The sequence below is a fragment of the Aureobasidium pullulans genome (assembly GCF_000721785.1).
Source record: "Aureobasidium pullulans EXF-150 unplaced genomic scaffold scaffold_33, whole genome shotgun sequence".
NCBI classification, from domain to species: domain Eukaryota; kingdom Fungi; phylum Ascomycota; class Dothideomycetes; order Dothideales; family Saccotheciaceae; genus Aureobasidium; species Aureobasidium pullulans.
The window spans coordinates 111,657-136,680 of record NW_021941053.1 but is presented as its reverse complement, the minus strand read 5'-3'; the positions used below and the strand labels follow the sequence as shown (position 1 = coordinate 136,680).

Sequence of the window (25,024 nt, the reverse complement as noted above, 5' to 3'; positions counted from 1 at the left end):
CACGCCAAGGTCGCGGGTTCGACCCCCGTACTGACCATCAACATTCTTTTGCCCTGCATGCCTCATGTTTTGCCAGGATTCTCCAGGTACCAAGTCTGCCTGCTTACCTTGGCTACGGTTCTCGTTTTGCGGTCGGTATGTGCGAACACAACGAGCTCAAGCAAGATAGCTTCCCTTGCATCTTTTGCAAAGCGGTGGATAGTTAGTCTCTCTTGTCTCCACCGATCGTTGGACCGATACCTAACTTCTTACTCGTGGAGAGCAACGTACCTATTACATGATCATGCAATCTGAAACGCACTCATGGATGAGGTTATTCAAAGTCGTAACCGGTCAGTTCGCCAGGAAGAGTATTGTTAGTCTTGCTAGACAAAGACAGGGTCTCCCGTCAACATACTCAGACACGCGAAATCGACTTGACTTGTCAAAAAGCTCATGCTGTCGACAATTCAGGAGCAATAATGGATGTCTTCACGAGTGTTCATCCAAGTAGCTGTTCAAATGCATAGGAACTTTTGGAAATAGAGCTAGGTCGATGGGGGGGAAATGTCAAGTAGTCACTCTCTGTGGACGACGTGCTTCTGGTTAAAGACATGCTACATTTCGGAGGGTCCTTCGCTGTGTATCACTGCAAAAGAACAGTCGAGATGACAAAACACAGGCAGAGGGCACAGACATTCTAAGAACTTATATATCTCGCGGTCATGCACAAACTCGATCCGACAACCATCTCGTCCGGATTGGCATCTCTAACGCTACAGAGGGAGTTCATGTGCCGTTCAGGGAGCATCATGTAATCAAATCTGGAAAAATCCACCTCTGACTTCAGCTTCTTCCACGTCGAATCCCATGACTGAGCAATAGAGATCTTTCAACCACCTCCAATCTTCACTTCTGCTTAACCACACAACCGCTTTGGCGACCTCTAAAGCAGTAAGACTTCGACTAGGCATCGTTGCCGCAGATTGCAGACTTTTATCGGCAGTGACCAGATGTTTATAATGTTCGAGTAGCTGAATTTGCCATGTCGAGTTGCCAAATGTGTTCGGTGGAAGTGATTTGACGTACGAGGAAAGCGACTGACCAGATGTCCGAGAGAAGCCGGTGTTGATAGCAGCCCTGAGGATAAGGCAACGCAAGCGAAGGAGATGCTTGCCGTCAGAGTTTGCGCGTGCGGTGGATGAAGTGCGCTGCGAATTTGCAGACTCTGAGTAATCGCTCAGTGTTGATGCATTACTGGACCATCGGTCGTGATGTTTGGCTCCCCGTGCTGAGCCACTGGAGCTTATAGGGGGAGCGGGTCCAAGTACCAGAATGTTAGGTACGTCGACTGATTCAGGAGACGAGGCTGTAGTTGCGTCGTCGAAGATTGTGGTAGGCGTTTCTGGTGGTAGCGATGGTGCGTCGTGATACTCGCTGCTAAGACTGGAGGGAGCTCGATCGGATTGTCCAGTCGAGTAATGCGACACTGAAGGCGGGAACCCAACTTGAGTAGGACGTGGTGTACTCCTGTCGGGACGGAGATGACTCCAACCTTCCCTGAATATATCTGACAAATCCCAGCAAGCTTGGATAGCAGAAGCAAGCATTTCGTCAAACCTTCTTGCATCTCGACTCCCCTGCCTTAGGTTGAAGAGTGTTTCAGCCAAGGACCAGCAAGCTCTCAGTAATGCATCAGTCTCTCGAGATAGTGAAGTTTGCTGTTTCATCATTCGATGGCACAAGGTGACATGGAAATCCAGGGTTCTTTCTCTGAACGATTCCGGAAGGTTGCGATCATGTGTATTGTAGAGATGGTTGTTCATCTCGAAGCTGACTCTTAAGACAGAGTCTATAGACTCATCACCGCGTAGCCGAACATCGAACAGAGCCTGACAAAACTCACGACATGTTTCTAGGATAGAAGAGACGGTCTGGGAGCGATTATCGTATGATTCGTATAGCTGCTTGCAGAGGTACCAGCAGCTTCGCCATGCATGCTCCTGCAAACTGTCCGGTCCAGATCCCGTAAACATGCGCTGGCGGTGATTAGAGCTCAGGTTGGAAAGAGTGTTGCAGAGGGTCCAACATTCTTTTAGTGCCAATCGCAGTTCCGAAACTTCATCTTCCGAGTAAGATCGAGGCCGGGAGTCGTTGGTTTCGCCGAAGCTACGGCTACCGAGGGTCGTCTCTGGGATGTCTCCCTCTTGTCAGCGTGGATCATAGTCAGATAAGCAAAACTCGTGTACCTTCGAGACTCGATGTCCGCCGAGATCGTCTCTTCCACTCATCGTCCGATTCCTGTCGAGTTTGAGCTCGTGGAGTAGGCCTGTCGGTACCTTGCTCTGGCGGTATATTTGTATCCAACGGTAATGTGACAGACGACATGCGTTTGTCGTTAGGGCCCACAGCTGCATCAGGGGTGCTCGGGGAGGTGCTGGTGACATCGAAATGACGATTAGATGTGCTGGTGCTACTTTGCGAGCTCAGTCGGTGCGATTTATCCTAGTGAGGCTAAGCCATAGTTACAACCGGAAAGATGATGTGAGTACTCACAAGCTCTACGAAACCAGGAGGCGCATGTATCACCGACGAAGGTGCCTCGTCTGAATTGGATCGTGACAGTAAAGCGATGGTCGTGTCTAGTCTGACGAGCTGTCAAAGGCTTTGGGTCAATACGCAGCCGCACACTTTGATCCGAGGACGCTTACACTCTCTCGGCTCTGAGACCGACTGCATTGTGCTGCAGTGCCTACAGTGGTATCCTCAACCTCATCTTGAACATCCTCTTCGATGTCTGTACTCTCGGTACCATTGGAGTCTGTAGGCGAAGGCTCAATCTGTTGGGGATATGGCGACGGGGGAGGTGCCAGAGTATCTGACGTGGTTAAAGACCTGGTGAGGGTTGTCAGGACTCTCTGCGACACTGTACGAGAGATTAGACACACCTGTCGGGAAAGTCAGACTGATATAAAACAGGCGAGCTCGGAGAGTCAGTGAATGGGCTGAATGCAGAATTCAATGCTCCAGAGGACGCCATATATGCCGATGCTACGGCCATTGTAAAATCTGAATGTGAAGCCTTTCGGCGGCACGATCGAATTGGAAGTTGTTGTAACTGCAAAGAGCAGATGGACCTTCTTGACAATGCCACTAAAGCCTCATCGGATGTGAGAATAATCAGAGCGCCAAAGCCTCATGGGCGCAAACATCAGGCAGCACCGCTGTCCATGCTCTAGTGTTGTATGCCTAGATGGATAAAGTCGAGGAAATGGGCATGGCAAGGAGATTTCGTTACTGGCATGAAGCGTAGACAACACACACACACACACACACACACACACACCTTGCGGCGAAGACTCGCGCGCAACTTGCGCGGCTAACATGTACGCCATATGCGTTTGGCGGCATGCTGACACCCCAGCCAGTGAGGTTACTTGTAGAAGCGCCAGGCTTGCCCTGACGAGCAAGGATCACCTTCCCCAATCTCTACCTTTGAGGCCGCTGCATGGAACAAACTTCGGCTGCATTGTTGCAACTTATAATTGGCAAATTCAATAGTATCCGGGCTGCGCCAGCAAAGTATAGTTTTCAAAGTAGAAGTGTTGGTGGTGACCGATCAGTTTTCGTGCATGCGTGTCCGTGCACCTCCCCAATATCACCATCTTCACATGAGCCACTCGGTGCACTCGGTGCAATGACCGTCAAGAAGCACGGCAGTTTTCGAGTCTGAGCTGTGTCAAGAGGTGGCATACCAAGTAGGCGTTCTTCATGAATGGTTCTACTGAGCTAAATTGTACTGTGCTGTTTGATAGATGCAGTTCAATAACTACGACCACGCATATATATGACAGCAAGAACAAATACCAGAACACCAGGTCACGATGATCGAGGAAGGAGCAAGTATTAGCGGGCTAAAACAAGACGAAGTATGTCGGCTGGTCCGAAATAGTGATTCACCAATTGTCAGATCTAGGCAAAGGCGCCATCTCTTGCTCTTGCTGTACCATGTTCACCAGCAACGGGTCCAAAAGACCCAACGCTTGTTCCAAAACACCATATATTCAATCGTCGTCAGAAGCGTCATATGGCTGCGACATAGAACCGCCAAAATCATCTGTATAACTATGCATGAAGAGTAATGAAACGGGTATCTCAAATAAAATCAACCCTGTCTGGTGCAGGGCAATGACAGCAAATCACACTTCACCTAGGCTCCGGTCTTCCTGTCTCGTCCTCTCACGATCGTATCTCACGCGTAGTTGTAAAAATGCATGGCATCTTTGAGGGCGAATGCAGTCATCCAATGGCAAGAGCCTCTTGGCATGGCAAGACCATGACAATAAAAGAACCGTGCGGGGATCTCCACAGCTATCCGCATGTCAGACTTCGGCATCCTGGACGATCACTTCAGTCCTCCGGGTATTTCGCCATGAGCTCTTCAATCTTCGGAATCAGCTCTGGAATACGGAACGGCTTTGGCATGACATCGTCCTAGAGTAATAATCAGCACAGCGAAATCGAGATATCAGGAAAGCCAGACTCACCATGCCGGCACTCATTGCCGTCTCGATCTGTTCATTTCGAGCATTGGCCGTCACTGCAATGACTGGCACGTGGCGAAGGATTTTGCCTTCTCGTTCGAGCTCTCGAATTTTTTTCGTACAAGTCAGGCCGTCCATGATAGGCATCTCCTGGTCCATGAGAACGACACTCAGTCCAATCCTTTCTGCTTCAGGAGTGGAGTGTTTGGCGTCTGCGTCATGGTTCCAATAAGTAGACTTCCGGAGGATATCAAGAGCCTCTCCACCATGATTCGCAACATGCACAACGCAGCCCAGATTGGTGAGCTGCCTCTTGAGCACTTTACTATTCACCAGATTATCCTCTACAATCTGTGAGACTGGTCAGCACAAGGTCATGAAAATGAGGGGTATTTGGAGATAGAGGAGTTGGGAGAAGGTGTGATCAGAGACTCGAACAGAAAACTTACGAGGACTTTGATGGGCTTAGGGACTTTTCCAATGTCCTTGGCTCCTCCAGCTTTGGCATTGACCGTGGTTGGCACCTTCTTGCCTGTGGCATCACTGGCAGCGCGCACAGCTGGGCGCGCCAATCCTTCGGTCTCTGGGGGTGCACTGCTTCGTTTCGCTTTGACGTAGAAAGCGAAGGTGCTGCCAACTCCTGCCTCAGAGGCGACACCAATCTCGCCGCCTTGTAACTCAGTGAGCTCTCTACTGATGAACAAGCCCAGACCAGACCCTCCATATTGTACGTGAGTACGCGGTGAGGCCTGTGAAAAGCGAAGGAAAAGCATTTTCTTTTCCTGGTCGTTGAGGCCTCGCCCTGTGTCCTGGACGGCAAAATGTATGTATATCTCTTCACCGTCACCCCAGTCCTTCTCTTTGGTGAGGTCTGAATGCTTGTTGCGTGTGGGGAAGTAGTTGACCACGCCATTCTCCAGTTCGGAGAAGCGTTTGGTCGACGCTGCAAGCGTGACGGTGATCGTGCGTTTCTTCTCAGTGGTTGTAAATTTGATTGCGTTCGTGGTGAGGTTGATCTAGAGAACTGTTAGGCAGAGTCGTCAAGATATTGACATTGTACATACCAAGACTTGCAACACACGCGAAGGATCAAACTTTACCCAGTCGACGCCAAGGTTCTTGTATGAGTCTTCGACAACGAACTTCAGCTGTATATCGGCAGTTTGAAGCTCTCCTTCATGCATTTTCAACGCCCGTTGAGCTACAGTAAGAGGTTGTGCGTCCACCGGAGTCACCAACAGTAATTGTGAATCCAGCTTACTTAGTGTCAGGATATCGTCCACGATTCTCTTCTGATGCTACACGGACGTCAGTACAATGATAAACTAGAGTGGGTTAGGAGATGGAGTTGGCAAAAACTTACTTGGGCACAAAGAGCGATAATTTGAGCCGAGTCCACTGTGCTTGACAGAACACCATCCAGGGTCTCGTCGATGTTGTGGCCTTCGCTGAGCACTTTGTTAACCGGCGCGGCCAATTCGGATTGGCCAGCGAGGCTGTCTCGGATGCGGCTCATTGTTGTGGAAATCTCGTCTGCACATTGCAAGATAGCAGACAATGGGTTGCGCATCTCGTGCGAGGTGATGTCGATAAAGTTTTCTTGCTGTCTCTTGAGCTCGACAGCCTCCTCCATCTTGCGCTTTTGGAAACCTTCAGCCCACTTCTGCTTGCTAATATCCGTCAGACTACCGAAGACGCTTTTGAGCTTTCCGTCATCGTACTTTTCTGGGTAAGCAGAAAAGAGTACCCAGCGATCACCCTCCAACCCTTCAGATCCATGCCATTTGGACTTGAAGCGGAATGTGCCAGTTTGCGGTTTCTTCTCGATAATGAGATCATGCCAGAGCTTGTTGAGCAACTCGCGATCATCATCGTTTACAGCATTCATCCAATGATGATCCGGAGTGTTCTCTTCCCTCGAGACACGGGAGATCTCAAACCATGTGTCGTTGCAATAGGTGATGGTACCCTCGGAATTGGCTATGAACATGCCGACAGGAGCGAATTCAGCCATCCTAGTGAATTTCGTCTCGCTCTCAATGGCTTCCTTGGTACGAGCAGCTAATTGTTCAGAGAGTTCCATTCTGTCAATAGCGGCAAGTTTTGCTGCTTTTTGGCCTCGCCTGATTTCCTCTTCGAAGAGAACCACAGAGGCTAGAGATGTCGCCAGCTGTCTGTTAAGTAGCTGAATGAATAGACTGTAATCCTCGTCATACGGCCTTCGCGGATTGACGCCCATGACCAGAAATCCGAGAACAGCTTCTCCCGTGGTTGGATGAATAGGACAAATCACAACATTGCGACAGGAGTCATCAAAACCTCGCCCGCCAAGTCCTTCGAGTAGCTTTACCGGGAGGTCTTTTGTGCCGACTTCGAGCAGAACGGGTTTATCGGTCTTCATGACTTCGCGGAACACCGGACCAAGGCCTTCCATACCAGTCTTGAGGTCAAAACATGGAGTAGCTGCGGGATGATCCTCGGGTACACCCAAAGTACCTTCAAGGATACACTGCCTGTTGGCCATGACACTGCTAGAATGAATGGATGACGCATCGCTGTCAGTCTCATCTTGGACAGAGTATAGCATAACAAAAGGTGTATCGTGTTCGTTCAAATCCAACGCGGCGAGCACCTGGCCCCAGAAGCCTTTGACGTCCCTCGCTGGCGCGGTCCGCTCGCCAATCTCACGAAGAGTTATCATGCGTCGTTCGGCAAGCTTTCGCCTTGTTTTTTCGAAAGCAGGGTTGTACAATCCCATCACACTGCCATCACCACCCACCATGGGAATGATGGACCAAGAAAAGTACGTTTCTTCAAGGTAATCGTTACGCATGATGAACAGGCGGTCATCGTCTTTCATGGTTGCTTCGCCCGTGTGTAGCGCGTTCGCGAAAACGTCCTTGACATCCGGCCATATTTCGCTCCACGCATCAGAATAACGTTGTCCCATCAAAGCTGGGTGTTTCTGCCCAGCAAGCATGACATAGGCTTCGTTGTAGATAGCAACCAGTTCTTGGCCCCAATACATGGCAGCCGGGTGAGGACTGGCCATGATCAAATTACACATTTGGCGCAAGTCGGAGGACCAGCCCTCGATCGAGCCGAGTGGAGTCTTTTCCCAATCAATGCTGCGCGCGAATCTAATGTGTGGAGGCATCGAGTCGCTGAGGGGGAGGCGGGTCCAGTCAAACGAGGGACCTTCTTGACAGAAGCCAGCGGATGAACTATCAAACCAGTCAATATTGCCCGCAGTCTGGGCGCATAGTACTTGCTCATTAACAAAGGATGGATGCGTGTCGATGAGCGTAGCATCGCGAACAGTCATGGGTGATATCTTTTGAGATTCGGGTAGCGAAGAATGTGGTGAGGGCTCCTGTGACTTGTCGTCGATGGTTTCAGTTGAAGGAATTACAGAGGGCGATATCTCTGCTGTGGCAGGAGCCGAGGTTGGAGGGACTGCACTGCCGAAGTAATCATCAGGTTCTTCAAGAGTCGTGGGTAACACGGAACCAGAGATTGGTAATGAAGCTGATGGCTGTGACAATGACATGGCCGAGGTAGAGGTCGAGTTGGAAGAATGACGTCTCAGGGATGCAGCTGGAAGACCAGCCGAACTTGCGACAGCTGAAGCGCCACTTATGATGCGTAGCCGCTTGCGCAACGTCGAGCATGACCAGGCCATACCCGCGTAGACGTGAGTCGATAGTGGCATGACCGGCGGATCACTGCTGACTTGCGATCCGAGGACCCACGCCTTGAACTGTGCAGAGGTCGCTTCGTCCTGCTCTCGACTGCTTCCCATCAGGGCATTGATGAGGTCGGGGCATGAGCGCAAAGCCGTGTTTGTAAAGACAGGTCGTAACGGACCCTCTGCATTGTTTGTGCCATCTGTCAAATCGATGATCATAGCGGGACGGTCGTCATGGTCGAGAAGCTCAATGATGCCAATGGAATTGAGCGAGACATCACCGCGAAGATCGGGCGAAGAACTGCGACCGGTACTGGAGCGATCGATGGAGCGGCGCAAGGGATTCGAGATGGTACCGCGTGCCAGAGTTACAGTCTTGACATGGCTGTCCTCAGTATTCGCCTTGCTCAGCATTGTAGCACCGGCCTCGAACGAGGTGAAGCGCGGTGGCAGATGCGGACGCGGCCGCGGAGAGTTTGAGAAGAACAGCGGCGATGGGGGCTGCAGACGATTGATCGAAGGGCCGCTGAAAGTAAAGCGCTCGTGGCGCGGGAGAAGACGCGGCTTCTTGCGTGCTGGGGGCGCGTCGATGGCGTCGCTTGAGACAGACTGGAAGACGGGCGGACGCGGCGGCGGCAACGAGATAGACGAAGGCTTGGACAGCGATGGAGGGGTCGAGGTGTTTGCGAAGGTGGACGGAGATGAAGTCGGCGGGCGGGTTATCGGCGGTGGAGGACGGAATTGGTGAGGGTCAGGGTGAAGGCGCTTCTTGGCCTCTGTAGGTCTGTCGTTCTGTGGGTCCAGGCGGTCAGAGGCGGTCGGCGTGGTGGTCGGCGAGTTTCGCATTCGGGATACCTCAGGGGTGGTCGCTATGGGGGGCACAGCATGACCGTCTTCATTGCTGTCTTGAGGCTTCGATCTTGGCTTTTGTGGCGATGACGTCGGCCCGGGAAGCGACACGTCTGCTGCAGGGCGTGTAGAGGGAGCAGACGGCGCGTGCGATGATATGGAGCGTGGTGGCGACGTTGTTGGAGAGGCGACAGAGTGCCTGGGCGAGGATGGTGTTGCTGCTGTTGACGGTGGTGGTGCGAGGGCGGGAGGGCGTCCAGAGTCTCCGCGCTCGAAACTCATTTACGGAGTGGAGGCCAGGGGAAGCTCCATCTATTCCGAAGCGTGCTGTTGCTGCTGCGCGAAGAGTACGGCGGGCGGCGAGACGGCGAGACGACGTGATTGCTACGAGTAGTCTCCCGGCCTGCTTCAAACCCGACACTGGACAGTACTGTAGCACGTAATCTCTAGTCCTGGACCGTCGACGATCCCCACTGGTAGCCTACATCACTCGACCATCGGGCGTTTCCTGCAACGACAAAGATTCCTGCGACCGACTCCCCGCTCACCCTCACGCTAACAACAACCACGACACTGCTCCAAATCTCCGTCTTCTCCCGCTATCGCCTGTAATATATATCTCTCTGCTCATTGGAACTTCTATCTCTCTACACGTCTTTACTGCCTTCGACCTTCATCCCGTCTCCACTAAATCGCAGCCCATTCACCTCCGCTTTGATCTTGAACAGGAATTTGAAGAAGTTAAGGTACGCAAACCCGGTGTAAGTTACGGGAACGTACTTCAATCCTCGTCTGATCCACCACATTGTCCACCTTGCTGCCCAGTCGGCCGACACGATAGCGGGTCCCATCCTGGATGAGAACGCGGCAAGCACGATGTGTCTGTAGACCACCGAATCGCTGTCGTAAAGCGATTTTGCGAAAGGCAGAAAGCGCCGTTTGGATGCTGAGTACGCTCCGAGAGATTTGCTTCCCCAGCTCGGATGTATCTCAATTTCACTTCCGACGTACCACCTGTAGTAGAGAATTGGTCAGCATGAACTCTGAAAACATCATTGGCACAGGATCTCATTCGGAGTACAAGAGAGACTTGCCGAGACTGTGCCTTCGATCAACTTACACTTCGGGCAGTTCCTGTGGGCGTCGACTTTCAAGAGGCTTTCGGTGTTGAGCAAACAGTTCCACAAGACGTCTGCTCGTCTCGTAGTTGGCTTTCATTACATCTCCGTACCTCAAACCATGAGCAAGAATCAAAATGTCTGTATCTCGGAGCGTCTTAATGCATTCTGCCGAAACTGAATCATCATCAAAAAAGTCAACTCCATACCGAAGCGCTTTGATCGACTCCACGCCGTCAGATTTCAGCTCTTTCTTGAGTGCCGCTCCAAAGGCGCCGTTCACCCCGGTCATAGTGATACGTTTGTTCTTCAGCGTGGATGAAGTTCCCAAGGTCCAGTCGAACAGCCTGAACAGGGAGCTCATGAACTGATCGGGGTACATATGATGGAGAGAATGGTACTCGGGTCCCACCAAAATCCAGTCCCTGTCCTTGGGTACGGAGTGGAAGGAAATGTGGCTAGTGTCTCGGCCACCTAGATAGATCACAACAACGACTCTGATGAATTCGATGATCAAAGTAAGATGGAGGATGGTAGTCGCAAACTCTCGCTGATCTCTCTGTAGTATCCAAGATAAAGCTCTTTCCGAAAGCCAGGATCCGACGAGCTGACATGACAGCTCTAGCGGGAGGTTTGTCAAGGCATTCAAGATGCGGTACTTTTCATTATAATGCAAATGCCTGTCGAAGTACCAGTGATGAACCGAATGGACTTTTGAGATCTGACGAAGCAGTCTGATGCGGGACCTGGCGCACTTGTGGAGGAGGAAATGTATGATGTCGAAGAACAATGTTCCTGAGAAATAGTAGAAGATAAAGTAGGCCACGGCGAGGGAACACAACACGGCTGCTTGGCCTTCTCTAATCCATCTGTCAACGTTCCTGCTCAACTCTTGTGTGTGTACTCCACTTACTGGAAAAGATTCTTGCATTCGATCAACCACATGCTGAGGCTCTGAGAAAGGGCATCGGACAATGGTGCCGACCTCAAGCTTTATGTAAGATGAAGAGAGGAAAACATTACGTGAATGTCAAAAGCCTCAACGAGGCGGTGCTAGCATTGGCCTTCGTGTTCAGTCCGCAGCAATGGGCGTAAACCGTAATGTGAACGTAGGGGCACAAGCATCCCGCCAGGACCGAGTTTGGCAAAGTGGGCTGTCATGAAGATCATTGATAGGATCTCTTCGAGAGCCTGCTCGTCGAGTCCTCAATCAGTATAATCCTGAGTCTTGAAGGCATCATGTCTATATACTAGCCAACTGGGCTTGCAACGAGTAGATCTAGTGTTGAACGCTGCATATACAACCGTAGTACACAACGGGTATCGTATGCGCATAAAGCGCGTCCCCAACATTCATTGAACCAGTCAACTCTGTTGCAAGATGAGACAGACCTCGGCAGAGTTTCGAGTAATACCTACCAAAACTACATATTGGTCAGCCAAGGCAGTGTAACAAGATGCCTTCAGGTGAACACTCCAGGACGACGCGAATGCACATTTTATCTACAATGGGCGCTTAGCGAGCGACAAGCTTTCTCATCGTGGCTGAAACCGTATAAAAGCTGGGGTGCCCGTATTCATGGACGAGCGTTGATATAGAACAAGAGTCGGCATTGGTTGGTCGAACTTTGGTCCCTGAATCGCAAGCATCACTGAGAAGTTACTTTGATGTTGTTATTAATAGGATTGTTTTACTTCCATGCAGTGCTGTGATCAAATGTTAGACCAGTCTTCTACACGAAGTTCAGACGTCTTGATCGAGTAGCATTCCACTTGATACGTCTTTTGTAAGCTGACCATCGCACAGTAGTTGTCTTGGAAGGGAGGGAGTCACCTTCGACCAAAGTCAATTACTGTTCCAGACCCAGCGCGATATTTCTGATACGTGATGCAGAAGATTGACCCTGAATCTTGTGCAGGTGGGTGGCATCAGAACTCATCGACCAGACACCGTCTCGAGGAGACATGAATACGATCTTGGTGCGGTAATTCTTCAAGCCCTACTCGCGACATCTTTCCGGATGCGATAAAACAAGGGGAAACCCTAACTTCCAAGTTCCTACTAACCTCGGCAATTGCCGCCAATTACCGTCACTGGGCGGGTTCGAAAAGCCAGGACTACTCATCTGGCTCGCGGCTTCGCGCGGTGTTCGTCGAATGCTCGAAGCCGATTAAGTCGACGACACTGCCTTCCACGGCTAGTGCGAAGCTAGGATTGCATGCAACGACCGCGTATAGTCTGGGGTTGTACGGCCCTCGCAAAAGACCCTCTCGTTCAACGTTCTGTCCCAGAGAGACTTATGGGTCGAGCACACCGTCCTCGAGCGCAGAATCATCGCTTGTAGAGCTGAGAAGATACGGAACGATTCATCGGGACAGAGCGAAATTCCTGGGTGTTATCTAAGGCCAGTAGCCGCTCTTCGTGGAGGACGCAGTCTATCTCACAAGTACTGTGCGTTCTTGATGCATCACTGAGTGTTCTTGTGGCATGACACCTTAAGCGACAAACTTGAGCACTTGGATCGAACTGGCGAGCCGACTTATATCGCGGTTTGCTTTGTCGTCTCCAGACTGGTAACGCGTGAAGTTCGAACCCGCTTGCTCAAATTCTTGTTGCCATCTGGTTCGTCGGTGACATTTCCAACAGTTTTCTTCTTGGGCCAGTCTCTGCAAACGTCAATGTTGCTCCGAGGAAAGCACAATTCGAGGAGCACAAAGAGCAGATAATCGACGACAACGCAAAGCACGAACAACTTGCCGGCCCAGATGCCACAACCATAGTATCTCTTCAGACGATCAATCAAAGCAAAGGATTGCGAAGCAGGAGACACGTGCTTTCCATAATGACGCCATTTAGCGTCTTGATGGTCGGTGTAAAAGTCGTTGTAGGAATGGTCTTCATTTCCAGTGATCAGATCATAGACGCGCTCAGTACGGCGGGCAATGTCAGACCAACTGTACATCATCCGTACCTGTTCATGAAAGCGGTCTCTGCGAACGACAGTTCGCTTCTGATCTTGGCCCATCAGAAGACCCACAGCTTCACTAGTAGCACGAACAAGGTCGTCTTCTTCAGGTTTTGCGAAGACGGTCATATGACCTGGAAGGACCTCAGGAATACCTCCGACCCTGGTACACACGATGAGCAAATTACAACTTGCGGCCTCTACCAAGACGGTTCCGAAAGCCTCGGTCAGACTGGGATGCAAGTATATGTGGCCCCGAACCATGACATCGCGGACCTCTTCGTGACGTACTGGGCCGAGAAGTGTTACTCTGTCGTGGAGAATATGGCGGTCGAGCATCTGTTCGAGATCTATCGCCTTGGGGCCTGAACCAGCAATGATGAAGCGCACGTTGGGATGCGATGCAAGAATGCGCGGGATGGAGGCTATCAGAAGATCGGTTCCTTTGTTATAGAAAAGACGGGAGATGACAACGATGGTAATGGTGTCGTTGGGGCCAAGCGGCTGAGAAGAGTGTGGTGGCGGTGGTGGTAAAGCAGAGCGCATAGAAGGTTGGGTGGCATCTTCAGGATGTAAAGGCCGGAAGTTTGAGGCGACGACAGCATTAGGGATGACGGAAACCATGAGAGGGTCGAGGGAGGCTCTGAGGACGGTGTTCTCCTTACAGGTATGGCTCACACAAATGACATGATCAACATCGCTGAGGGTGAACTTGAGCAATTTGTTGGTCAGGATACTGGCAGCGTCGGCGAAGCCAAACAAGCTGTGATCAGTGAAAACGGTGCGTAGACCCATGGTGCGGGCATGCAAGATGGCCTCATGGCACAAGCTGCTGAGACTGGCGTGGCCATGGACGATGTGAATCTTCTCACGAATGACAATGTTGCGGAAGATGGGGAAGAAGGAGAAGACGGTAGGGAAGGTCGTCTCGCGATAAACGACAAAGAAGGGCACATGGTAGACCTTGAGACCATTGGTCAGATAGCGGACTCCAGTGCGACCCTCGTACTGATGGGTGATGATGATGACCTTGTGGCCTCGGTCAATGAGCTTTTGCGACAGCTGGTAGATGTGACTTTCGACTCCTCCGGGTTGCGGGAAGAAGAAGTCGCTGACCATGGCGATGTTGTAAGGCATGATGGGAATAGGAAGCGGACCGACGCAGCAGAGAGGCTGGCGGCATGGTTGGTCTTACGAGCCGTGGGTCATGTCGGAGACCAGCTAAGCAGCGACGATGGAGACAATCAAGCAGGGCACCTGGAGCAATTGCCTCGTTCGGGTTCAGCGACCGAGGGGACCTTCGAGAATCAAGAGTGGGCAGAGTGGCCAGAGCTCACTCGTTCGGCATGCCGATTCGGGCTTGGCAGATCAGCGGAGCCGGGCGGTGAGGGCGAGTCTTCGAGCTTCTCTTCATTGTGGATGAATTCTAGAAAGCGACAAAAGAGTCGCAATGGCGCCATACGCTCGTTACGTTCCGCCCAAGGCTGCAGCGCCGGTCGCTGCTGCCGAAACGATCGCATCATCGGCACCTGCTCCTGCTCCGGTCAAGACCAAGCAGATCAAAGTACCAAAGGGTCCATCGAGAAGCGACGACAATGGCAGAAAAAAGAGAAAGCGTACAGAGGTAGACACGGCGGCCGACGAGGACGGTCCTGCTATCCCCAGCAAGCACAATGCCGTCTTCTCCAAATTCCAGAAGGCTGCTCAGCGTTCAGAAGCCGCCAAAGCCGCCGCGCCAGACGACGACGTCGAGCCCGAGATCAAGCCTGAGCTGCACGGTATGCTGTTCATCCCAGTTGGCTGCGCGCTACGAGGTGCTGACCAACTCACATAGATCTCACGCCATTACCGCAGCCCGAGCGTGCCCCAACTCCCGAATTCGTACCTGCCTTTTCCTCGCTCCCACAATGGCTCGCCCAGCCGACCATTGTCTCTCAGTCCACCACCCGTCCCTTCAGCGACCTCTCCTTGTCCAAGAAGACCTTGCTTCATCTCGAATCAAGGGGCTACAAGAATGCATTTGCTGTCCAAGCCGCCTTGCTCCCCATCCTTCTCCCACATCCCTACTTGACCCATCTTCCCCCGAACGATGTCTGTGTTAGCGCTCCGACTGGTAGTGGCAAAACCTTGGCCTACGTCCTCCCCATCATCGAGAATCTACGTCCCCGTCTGGATACAAGATTGCGCGCTGTCATTGTCGTCCCAACTAGAGAACTTGTCGCTCAGGCATACACAGTAGCATCAACATGCGCTCAAGGTTCCGCCATGCAAATTGCGCTGGCTGTCGGCAACCAGTCAGTTGCTGCCGAGCAACACTCACTAGTCAAGAAAGGCCGAATCTATGACCCCGAACGCTATCAAACACTTATGGACAAGGCAAGAAAGCGCCAATCTTTTGACCTGGACTCGGACTTGGACGAGAGCGAAATGGCCATGCTCGACGATGTTGTTCAGCTCCCTTCCGGCTATGTTCCAACATATACCTCCGCTGCGGACCTTCTGATATGCACCCCCGGCCGTCTGGTTGAACATTTGACTGCCACGACCGGTTTCACCTTGGACCATGTTGAGTGGTTAGTCGTCGATGAGGCCGATCGTTTATTGGATCAAAGCTTCCAAGAGTGGGTGGCCAAGGTCACCGCTGCTTTGGATGTTCAGAGGCCTCTCCCCCCTTCGACTCCTGAAATTGCTGCTTTGCGCCATTTGATGCCTCACCGTGACAGATACGTGAGGAAGATCATTCTGAGTGCCACAATGACTCGCGACATCTCCAAATTAAGTGCTCTTAGACTGCGACGACCGACCATGGTAGTCGTCAAAACAGAAGCTGATGCTACCCTTGCTCATCAAGCAACTACCACGGATGGTACGGAGAATTTCGAATTGCCTACCACTCTTTCAGAGTTTGCTATCCCTGTTGGCGATGGCTCCGATAAGCCACTTTTCCTGCTCGAGCTCCTCAGATCCAAGATTATGCCTGGCTCGTTGCTCAATACAGATGCTGTTCAGAACGATGTCTCCTCACCGTCTTCTTCGTCTGATGGCGATTCTTCATCTGACGAGGGCTCATCATCTGACGAAGACAGTGACTCCTCAGATGGCTCTTCCGACGAGGATGATAGCTCGGATGACAGTTCGGATGACAGCAGCGGCAGCGTCAGCGTCAGCGAGACCTCTTCGTCCTCAGGCCTACCAGAAGAATCACCAAAATCCACCACTAACAGTATGGTCTTGATCTTCACACCCAGCACCGAGGCAGCAGCTCGTTTACACCATCTCATCACACATATCGAGCCATCATACAAGAGCACAACTCTGCTTCTCACTAAAACATCTACGAACCTTAACTTCAATACATCATCTCCTCCTCGTGTCATCATTTCGACTGATCGTGCCTCTCGCGGTCTCGATTTGCCATTGCTGACGCATGTCATCAACTATACCATACCGCGTAGTCTGGCATCATACGTGCACCGTGTGGGTCGCACAGCAAGAGCTGGTCGGAGTGGCGAAGCCTGGACATTATTCTCCGAAAACGAAGGTCGTTGGTTCTGGAATGAGATTGCAAGAGCCAAGGGTATAGGCAGAAACGCAAAGGTAGAGAGAGTTAATCTGAAGCTGGCAGACGAACAGAAAGAAGGCGGAGAGATGCGTCACAGATATGTGGACGCGCTGGAAGGCATGAAAAATATTGTGACCAGCAAAAGCACAAATTCAAGAAAGGGCAAGAATAAGAAGAGTATGGATGTGGAAATGGCAGACTAAACTATTTATCACCAGCAGGCCTACTGTATATACTGTATAAGGATGAGTTTCTTCCATGCCGAACACAGTTGATGAAGCATGATCAGGCACCTTGTGTTTTCCTGATCTCATGCTGGCAGCAGAAAGGTCCGAGGCTGCTGCAGACAGATAAGGGAACAAGAATGCGTGCAAGAATTGACGTTGTGTGAAGCCTTGCCAGATCCGTAACATAAGGTCCCAGAACAACATCAAAGGCGCTTGGATTTAATCAGACCACTCACAGAAGCACATCTCCGAGCTCCTAAGAGTCAGAAACCCCCTCCCACATTTACCAGGCTCCTGACCGCTTCCTCGTTCTAGTCTACAATAAAGTGCGACATGTATTGAAGACGACCTCCATCGTGAATTGTTTGGTGAATCGAAGTTTGAGAGCGTGTTCCAACGCTGCAAAGACCTAGCAAGGTCATACTCAAATGCCCATCAAGAACAGCTCTTCCACGATCTCTCTTCGGTGCCCCCAACACCAAAGACATACACGTTGTACGTGAGGCAGCATCGGCTTGGCGATGGAGATTGAGTAGAGTTCTACGCTCGAGACAGTTTTCTGGGCGTTATTCTTGATATCTTTTCGCCTTGACCAGGGCATTGACAATTTCCCTGGTCCCACAGTCTATTCCAGCACAGCCCAGCGGTACCAGGGGTCCTCGATCGAGGTCGTGGACGCTGGTGCGTCTCGAGCAAGGATCCAAAGCATGAGGTGAAGGAGTGGCGGCGGCAACCTCAGGCAATCCGGCTACTGGCGGTCTTCCTTGTACCACCGCTAATACCGCCACCAACCCATGTTGGAATCTGAGCCGTCCGATGCGGTTGAGATATGCTTGAGAAGCATGCGGTGGTGATTCGGAACAACTCCATCCAGATCAATCTAGCGAACGCCTATGATGAAGTAGGGAAGAGATTGTGGAGCGTAAACTCAAGTCCGAATTCAGAGGGATGTGTGAGTGCAGCTGTTGCTGGGAATAAAGAGAAAGAACACATCTGATGACGAGGAAAGAGAGCTCCGGATGTCCACTTAACCGACGATTGGTGTAGCCTATCAGAACAGACAGGGTTGGTCTATTTTGCCTACTTTGGTGTTTAGGTTTGATCTTGGATGTGTGTTTAGAGTTGATGCAGGTGTCTGATTCAAGCGTGGTGTAGATAAGCAACCCCACCTTTGTAAACTCAGAGTCCTGAGAGTCCCATTGACTCGTGTGAGGAGGCGAGCTGCAAGAGTTAAGACTGGTACTTGACTAGTCAATCCTTGATATTTCGCATGGCGCAGTTAGAAGAAGCGGAATATGATGCATGATGGGCGCCGAGTATGTATGATCCTGGCAACAGAAGAAAGGTTTCCCAGCGAGTTTGTCCTTGGAGGGTAGTTGTCAGCGTCAATCCCACTCTTTGCTCACAGCTCGTGATATTACTCTGTGATGACGAGTCAGTGATGAGATGTCCATCAAACCTTACCGTGTCGCAAAAAGCATGCACACAGCACTCAGTGGCATGCCGGATGATAAGCCAAGTAGCCGCCGATTGCCGTCGCTAAACATTGACACCAATTATTGGATGAAGGAAGAGGATCGACCTCATCCTCTTGTGCTTCTTTCATTCTTCTGTTTCAGTCCTTTGGACCGAAGGTAAATTGATGGCTCTTACGAGGGAGAGGACGCAATCGCGCATGATGATTCGAATTACCCTTGAGAAGTGACGTGGCCGCAAAGAGGCTGATTGTTGGAGAACTCACCAAACGAACATGGAAACGCTGTTGCGGAATGCGTCCCGCGAGCGCAAACATACCTTCATGGGGTAGGTATCTCTGTACTGCTGTGCATCAAAGCCGTTTGTTCTGAACTGCTCAGCCTCGCTGCTCTTACTTGTACCAGCACCACTGGAAAGCGAAGCAATGCTTGTATACATGTGGTGGCAAGTGATCAGAGATGACTATGGTCATTTAGAGTTGCTTGTGTGCAGGAGGCACTGTTATCTCTAGACATCTGTCTTTCAGCTTGATGATCAACAACTGATGCTTGATGATGGGCAAGTTGGTCCAGATGATGATGTCTCATGCCCTTGAACAAGAGAACAAATTAGCATCTACTTGGCCCAGCACGTGCATGTGCAGCAATACAAACGTATATTGTAGCGCATGTATGTACTGCACATCCTGAGCTGCATGGTAGATCATGATTCACTGAAAACGTGTTTGGGTACGCAATGCCGTCCCACGAAGACTAAATTATCTGCGACCACTCGAGTCCTGAACCAATCACACATAGACGCAGGCTGTTGCATACTGCCGGACGTGCCCTCATCTGCTCGCGAGGCAGAGGTCATCAATGAACTCGAGCAGATATTCGGGGAAAAGGCTGGGGTTTGAACGCTCCCACATGGAGGTGGATGCATTTATCGCTTTTGGCAAGACACGGACGGAAATAACAAGAGTACGAAACGGACGTCCCAAGCGATTGGGAAGGAGGCGTCTCGCGAAGAGGTGCAAACCGAACAAAGCCCGACCGCGCTGAAACTCTGCTTCACTTTTTAGTCCTCTGGAAGGCAGCCACGGAAAGTATAGTGGACTTGGCACCGCTCCAATTGGTGAGCCTCCTCGGCTTGCTTAAGCGGCTACAAGGCGGCGACCTAACATAATTATCAGACGAATGCGTTCCGAGAGTATGCAGGTTAAACCACAGCTGGTCGCTAAAGCACTGTTCCATCTTAAAAACCACATCTTGTTGTGCCGGCGTAAGCACATTCGACCACTACGTACGACGTCCAGGCTCGGGAGGAAAGCCGCTCGTGTTTGCCGAGTGCGATTTACAATTTGAGTTACATCGTTAGCTGTCAGGGAAAACCCAGGGTCCAAGACAAGCCAAAAGGTGAACAAGACACACGTGGCAACACATAATCTAGGCTATCGTTTGGAAGGTATCAACAACATGATACTGGCTCCGATTGGAGACAGAACAGACTACGACTCCCTGAAGAATCAATAACCTCTGGCGTTGCTTGGAGAACAGAATCGATCTTAAGTGAGTTGAAGCAATGGACATGCGTTGATTTTCGGCTGGAGTGCACGTCCGTACCGACAGCAGGGCAATCTCCTTGGGACCCGTAGACGGTTCAGGGTTGTATCCGCAGGCTCTTGTTTACCCAGAGTTTCCTCCTGTGCTTGACACATGGAAATAGAGAACAGACACTCCTAGAGTCTGCGCTTTCGTTGATCTGCAGGTCGCGAGGTGGGAAGTTGGAAGCGTAGAAAGTAGTTGCACGAGTGTATTCGTAGAGTACACCTGGATAGGTGTCATACCGAGGCTTTGATGTTTCTCGAGCACATGGCGACCCGAGATTTGGCGAAGACGCAAGACAGATTTGAGCCATTGTGTCGGTGAAAGGTGGTCATTCAAGACCAATCAGGTGGCCGAAGTGAAATGCCAAGGTACGGCGCACCTCACTTCTCTTCTAGAAGGGCGGTTGCTGCGGAAGAGGCGCACAGAGAAGTGCTTGGTAAGGCCGGTCAGCGGTCAAATGGTAGGCCTTTCTACGGCAGGTCTTGCTCCAGACGTGAGTAGTCCAAGGAATTTCCCTGCTGTGAGTGATACTGTCATTGAGTCTATAATAGTTCACAAGAGTTTGTATTATTCGTTCTGGAGCAAGAATCAGGAATCAATCGCAACACATAGAAGCTATTGAGACACATACGGTAGTAACAAGCACATTGGATCGAATGAACTCACTAAAAACGGGAACCGTCGCATGGTGAGGATAGAATGAATCATGGGCCACAGTCAGCAATTGCAAAATAGGGTATAGCAGCCGTTTGCTCAAGATCTGATTCGCATGGCCGTCCGGACGCAAGGTGCCGTGGATGCAAACGACGGGGGAAAGGAGGAACATGGGCGGTGGTACGAGACAAGTGACAGGCAAAGACGACCGTGCGGCCGTAAGAGGGCGTTTGTCTAGGACATAGGAAGGGACATGATGGTTTCGGAAGTGTAGCGAGAAGTGAAAGGGTCGGGCAGGGGCGAGGACAGTGAGGTGAGTTGGAGCAGAAGCAACAAAAAAGTGGTGGGAGCAGTAGATCTCGCAGAGGGCGATAGAGCAGTTGTGTGGGTAGAGATCGGGAGGTGGCCCGTCGTGGAACCGGAAGTTGGGACGTCAGTGATGGCTTTAGGTTGACAGGAGGCGGCGCTAGGATGAACCTTGAGTTCGCGCTGATGCAGCTCGTTCGTGGTCGCCTACGAGTGCCTCGCTCGAGGGACAGGTCTTTCCTTTCCTCGGGCGCCTTGGCCAAGTGACGCTCGCTCGTAACGATGCTCGTTGTGGAAACCGTCCAGCGAGCACCCTGCTTTTGTTTTGCTGCTCTGTAATCTCGAGTCGATCGGCCTGACGGGTGCTGGTAGTCTTCTATTATATAACCGAAGTGCTGCTTCCTGCCCGGACCATTCATTCCTGTCCCAATTCTCTCCAACCAAGTGAAGAAAATAAGTTGCTGGAAGTTCCACTAGTCTCTGTCAACTTGTCGTCAAGCCGTTGATTCCCCTGCGACTCTCGTGCCGCACGCCCAGCCCTCTCGCTCACGTCGCAACTTCGCTGCAGTCAACTTAGTTGCATAAAGGAAGCAGAAAGCGACCGAGACATTCATCCGCTCGAGTCGTCCCGAGGTCTTTATTGGCCTTAGTAATAAGAAAGCCCGGCCCATATTTCCACTTCCACGCTTACCGCAACCCTGGAAGCATTACCGCCATCAACTCCACCTTCGCTTGCTTCGTCGTCCCTTCCAACTTCTCCAGACAGCCCCTTCGACTCCGACCCTTCCACCGCTTCCGAGTGCGCGCCACCCTGGCCACGCAGCAATAACAACCACGTCCACTGCCGCTCTGTCTCCGTCTGTGCCTCTGCTTCGGACGCCCCCTTCGAACTCGAGGACTTGATATTTTTGTCCGACGCGGATTCGGTCCCGGAAATTCCTCAAAATCCACCTCGCCAACTATTTTTCGCCCGCGACGACATGGCCTCGTCTGCATCGCCCATAGATATCGCCACGCCGCGCGCGTCGCCTCCTAATCAGACCTCCAACCTCACCAGCCAGCTGCAAGCTGCAAATGCTCGTAGTGGCGACGCTCAGCCGCCATCCTTCGTGGCCAACATGGAGCGTCGCGGCAGCGAGTTCAGACCCGACAGCCTGCGTCATGGCTCCATCAACATGGGCAACTCGTTCCACTCTCGTCCCATCTCAATGCGCGACCGTGGACGACGCGACAGCACTAACCACGCTGGCAGTCTCATGGCCGGTATGAGCTGGGGAGGTCTGTCGGTCGGTAGCTTCATCCGTGACGAGTGAGTCCCGTCCTGCCCGTCTAGCCTCGTTGATTTAACACTGACCCTCCGTCGCAGTCTGATCATGGCAGGCACATCACCCTACAACTTCCAGTCACCCTCGTTCCATTCGTCCTCATATCTACCCAAGATGGAAGCCAACTTCATGAAGGACTACATCTGCTGCGGAATTACGCTTGACTCACTGCACGAGCTGCTCCAGCACTACGAAGAGGCACACGCTCAAGTCCCAACACAAACCATGGGTCGTACTCCCAAGGAACACCTACTTGCCAACGCTCGCAACGCCAACGCCGGTACCGCCGCCCAGATGCTGCAACAGCAACAACAGAGCCAACCTCACAACCACCAGCAAGCTCCTCAGTTCGATCACCCTTCAGGCCTCTCACAAGGCCTTGCCCGTGATCCTCTGCAAGACCACGACATGGATGACATGGATATGGATATGGATGACTCGAGCACCGCACCTGCTGTACAAGATCCCTACCAGAGCCATCAATTCCAACCTCAACCACAGTTTGGCAGACAGCAAGCCAGAGCGCCATCGCTCAACATCGGCATGGCCAGCGCCTTCCAAAACACACAACAAGTCAACAATGTGTCAACGCCAACCACACCACAACCCGGCCAGAACATGCAACTTGGCGGCTTCAACCCGACTGTCTCATCTGTAAACACACCTACCTTCGGGCAAACGTCACAGACCGTCAGCCCCTCCGAGTCGACCGTTCACACGCCTGGCGAGATTGATCCATCCAACTTCAACGCCAGCATGTCTGGCTTCGGGTTCCCCGATATGAACGGCCAACAAGATGAGTCGCGCTGCATCGACGATCCGGCCAAGCGTTTGCTCAGCAAGCAGGGCGGTATGGGTGGTTTCAAGAACCCGAGTCAATTTGCCAACAATAGTGAATTGGCAAAACGCCTGCGCGAGCAACAGCTTATCCAGGGCTTTGGCTTCCCCGGCGAGGAGGCTAAGCCTTTCCGCTGCCCTGTCATCGGCTGCGAGAAAGCGTACAAGAACCAAAACGGCCTCAAGTATCACAAACAGGTATGTTGCTCGCATTATTGCGCCCGAACGCATTCACTGACTCTCTCTCCCAGCACGGCCATCAAAACCAGCAACTCAAGGAGAACCCCGACGGCACCTTTTCCATCGTTGACCCTGCAACCTCGATTCCCTACCCTGGGACCGTCGGCATGGAGAAGGAGAAGCCCTACCGCTGCGAAGTTTGTGGCAAGCGCTACAAAAACTTGAACGGTCTCAAGTACCACCGTCAACACTCGCCGCCATGCAATCCTGACCTCAAGCTCAACCCTGTCGCTGTGCCTCAGATGCCCAATGGCATGCAAGCCATGAACGTCAATGTCGCTGGGGCCGGTCTGTCCATGGGCATGGACGATGGTATGGGCTACTGAGTCATCTCCTGACCCTTTTTAGTTGCTCCCCCGATACCCTTTCTTCCCTAGGCGTTCTCGCGGCGCCCTGTGTGTCCTGCTCTTGATACTTCACGACACACCTCCGCTTCACTTTGTGATACCCTGCACCGACTGAGCCTCCTTTTAGGGAGGCTTCCGTCATGCTCTTTTTCTTGTTTCTCGCTCTTACCGGTTCGTTATGGTTAATTCTCAATTGTCTTGGTCGCTTTTGGGTCTATGTTTATGGGTGGTCTGGCGTTATTATCGTGTCCGCACACAGGACCTCTCGAGGGGGTTGTCAGGTTGCTACAATGGTTACGACTGACGTTCAATGAATGTGTCCATCTTCATTTGTTCACAATAGACGCGGCGCTGGTAAACAAAAGTTGGGGCAATTAGTCTATATTCTTCTGCTTTCGAATTCACGCTTTCTACACTTCCTGTGCTTCTAATGGTACGTCAATGGTCACTCCAACGTTGCATCTGGCCGCATCCAAAAGGCTGTCTCGACTTCTGTGACCAATCGGCCGGTGCGTGCACGTCGTCCCACGAGCAGAGCCTCAGGATTTTGGTTTCGAGACCCTTGGAATGCACGGAGCGGGTGCCGAAAAGGAACATCGGACCGAAGACGACAAAGTCAAGAGCATCTCACTCGAGAAACCAACAAACTCATTCGCAGAGGCTTGCAGGCGGCTCATCTCCGCGCAAGCCATGTCAATCTGCGATTCGACAAGTCGTTGTAGCCACCATTTAGACAATGCACGGGATCACTTCCCCTTTGACGCAGGTGCACGCACACCGCTTTGCTGTGGAGTAGGAGTACTCCACGATCTATCCGACATGTTATTTTTCCGCGTCTCGAACCGCAAAAAAACCTGAGACGGGTTGCTAGTTGACAATCTATTTCACACATGAAGCACTTGCTAAACGAACCGCTTGAAGTGTCAAAAATCTAGCCCCTGTTCCTGACACATGGAGCAACCCGGACCACTGGAACCAGCAGCTATGCGTCTGACACGTAACCAGTTCAGCACCTCAGCTCACCAGATCCTGATCTCTCCAGTTGTAGACAGGTCGAGACGAGGGCCAAGTTTCCGCGGAGGAGATCGAGTCGTGATATGAGACTGACTTCCAACCCGCACAAATTCGTCGTTTTGAGCTGTGGCCAGACCTCGTGGCTTGTCACAGTCCATCCATCACGACTGACTGGCTGGCGTGTACTTCGGATCCTGCCTCGCTGCATGACTTTTTCCCTTTGCCTTTCTCCCGCGGATTTGTTCGAAGACCTTGAGTTGTAGAGATGCACAATGCTCTCCAGGGTCGGTGTGGTGGGTTTCC

The 25,024-nt window shown here is 51.8% G+C and overlaps 7 protein-coding genes across 7 annotated transcripts; 2 read left to right on the top strand and 5 right to left on the bottom strand.

Moving 5' to 3' along the window:
* Positions 1–765: 765 nt before the first annotated feature.
* On the bottom strand, positions 766–3,040 carry M438DRAFT_400579 (uncharacterized protein; the record flags this gene model as incomplete). The annotated part of the gene is made up of 5 exons (XM_029909476.1): positions 766–2,179; positions 2,229–2,484; positions 2,536–2,634; positions 2,691–2,874; positions 2,928–3,040. The coding sequence occupies 5 exons, from the start codon at positions 3,038–3,040 to the stop codon at positions 798–800; spliced, it is 2,034 nt and encodes a 677-aa protein (XP_029755594.1). The 3' UTR covers positions 766–797.
* Positions 3,041–4,389: 1,349 nt separating this feature from the next.
* Positions 4,390–4,874, bottom strand: M438DRAFT_283875 (CheY-like protein; the record flags this gene model as incomplete). The annotated part of the gene is made up of 2 exons (XM_029901417.1): positions 4,390–4,473; positions 4,527–4,874. Coding segments are annotated over 2 exons (432 nt in total), but the record flags the coding sequence as incomplete, so codon positions are not given.
* Positions 4,868–9,242, bottom strand: M438DRAFT_328221 (uncharacterized protein). The gene is made up of 3 exons (XM_029903199.1): positions 5,887–9,242; positions 5,588–5,821; positions 4,868–5,539 (listed from the first exon to the last, which is right to left on the bottom strand). The coding sequence occupies exons 1-3, from the start codon at positions 9,055–9,057 to the stop codon at positions 4,898–4,900; spliced, it is 4,047 nt and encodes a 1,348-aa protein (XP_029755592.1). The 5' UTR covers positions 9,058–9,242; the 3' UTR covers positions 4,868–4,897.
* Positions 9,243–9,707: 465 nt separating this feature from the next.
* M438DRAFT_339801 (uncharacterized protein) lies at positions 9,708–11,123 on the bottom strand (the record flags this gene model as incomplete). Its single annotated transcript, XM_029904258.1, has 3 exons — positions 9,708–10,074; positions 10,181–11,038; positions 11,092–11,123. The coding sequence occupies 3 exons, from the start codon at positions 11,121–11,123 to the stop codon at positions 9,708–9,710; spliced, it is 1,257 nt and encodes a 418-aa protein (XP_029755591.1).
* A 1,595-nt stretch (positions 11,124–12,718) lies between these two features.
* M438DRAFT_283767 (phosphatidylinositol glycan, class A) lies at positions 12,719–14,281 on the bottom strand (the record flags this gene model as incomplete). Its single annotated transcript, XM_029901413.1, has 1 exon — positions 12,719–14,281. One exon carries the CDS (start codon positions 14,279–14,281, stop codon positions 12,719–12,721), a length of 1,563 nt encoding a protein of 520 aa, XP_029755590.1.
* A 282-nt stretch (positions 14,282–14,563) lies between these two features.
* M438DRAFT_306284 (P-loop containing nucleoside triphosphate hydrolase protein) lies at positions 14,564–17,143 on the top strand. Its single transcript, XM_029902257.1, has 2 exons — positions 14,564–14,922; positions 14,979–17,143. Exons 1-2 carry the CDS (start codon positions 14,595–14,597, stop codon positions 16,907–16,909), a joined length of 2,259 nt encoding a protein of 752 aa, XP_029755589.1. The 5' UTR covers positions 14,564–14,594; the 3' UTR covers positions 16,910–17,143.
* A 4,515-nt stretch (positions 17,144–21,658) lies between these two features.
* Positions 21,659–23,767, top strand: M438DRAFT_147774 (uncharacterized protein). Its single transcript, XM_029898952.1, has 3 exons — positions 21,659–22,267; positions 22,325–23,318; positions 23,372–23,767. The coding sequence occupies exons 1-3, from the start codon at positions 21,939–21,941 to the stop codon at positions 23,684–23,686; spliced, it is 1,638 nt and encodes a 545-aa protein (XP_029755588.1). The 5' UTR covers positions 21,659–21,938; the 3' UTR covers positions 23,687–23,767.
* The last annotated feature ends 1,257 nt before the right edge of the window (positions 23,768–25,024 follow it).

Bases quoted from the DNA above. Each gene is read 5' to 3' on its own strand.
- M438DRAFT_306284 (XM_029902257.1), top strand. From the start codon at position 14,595: ATGGCGCCATACGCTCGTTACGTTCCGCCCAAGGCTGCAGCGCCGGTC. The intron at 14,923-14,978 runs GTATGCTGTTCA...CAACTCACATAG, and splicing joins GATCAAGCCTGAGCTGCACG to ATCTCACGCCATTACCGCAG.
- M438DRAFT_328221 (XM_029903199.1), bottom strand. From the start codon at position 9,057: ATGCGAAACTCGCCGACCACCACGCCGACCGCCTCTGACCGCCTGGAC. The intron at 5,822-5,886 runs GTAAGTTTTTGC...ACGTCCGTGTAG, and splicing joins TTATCGCTCTTTGTGCCCAA to CATCAGAAGAGAATCGTGGA. The intron at 5,540-5,587 runs GTATGTACAATG...ACAGTTCTCTAG, and splicing joins CGCGTGTGTTGCAAGTCTTG to ATCAACCTCACCACGAACGC.
- M438DRAFT_147774 (XM_029898952.1), top strand. From the start codon at position 21,939: ATGGCCTCGTCTGCATCGCCCATAGATATCGCCACGCCGCGCGCGTCG. The intron at 22,268-22,324 runs GTGAGTCCCGTC...CCTCCGTCGCAG, and splicing joins GGTAGCTTCATCCGTGACGA to TCTGATCATGGCAGGCACAT. The intron at 23,319-23,371 runs GTATGTTGCTCG...TCTCTCTCCCAG, and splicing joins GCCTCAAGTATCACAAACAG to CACGGCCATCAAAACCAGCA.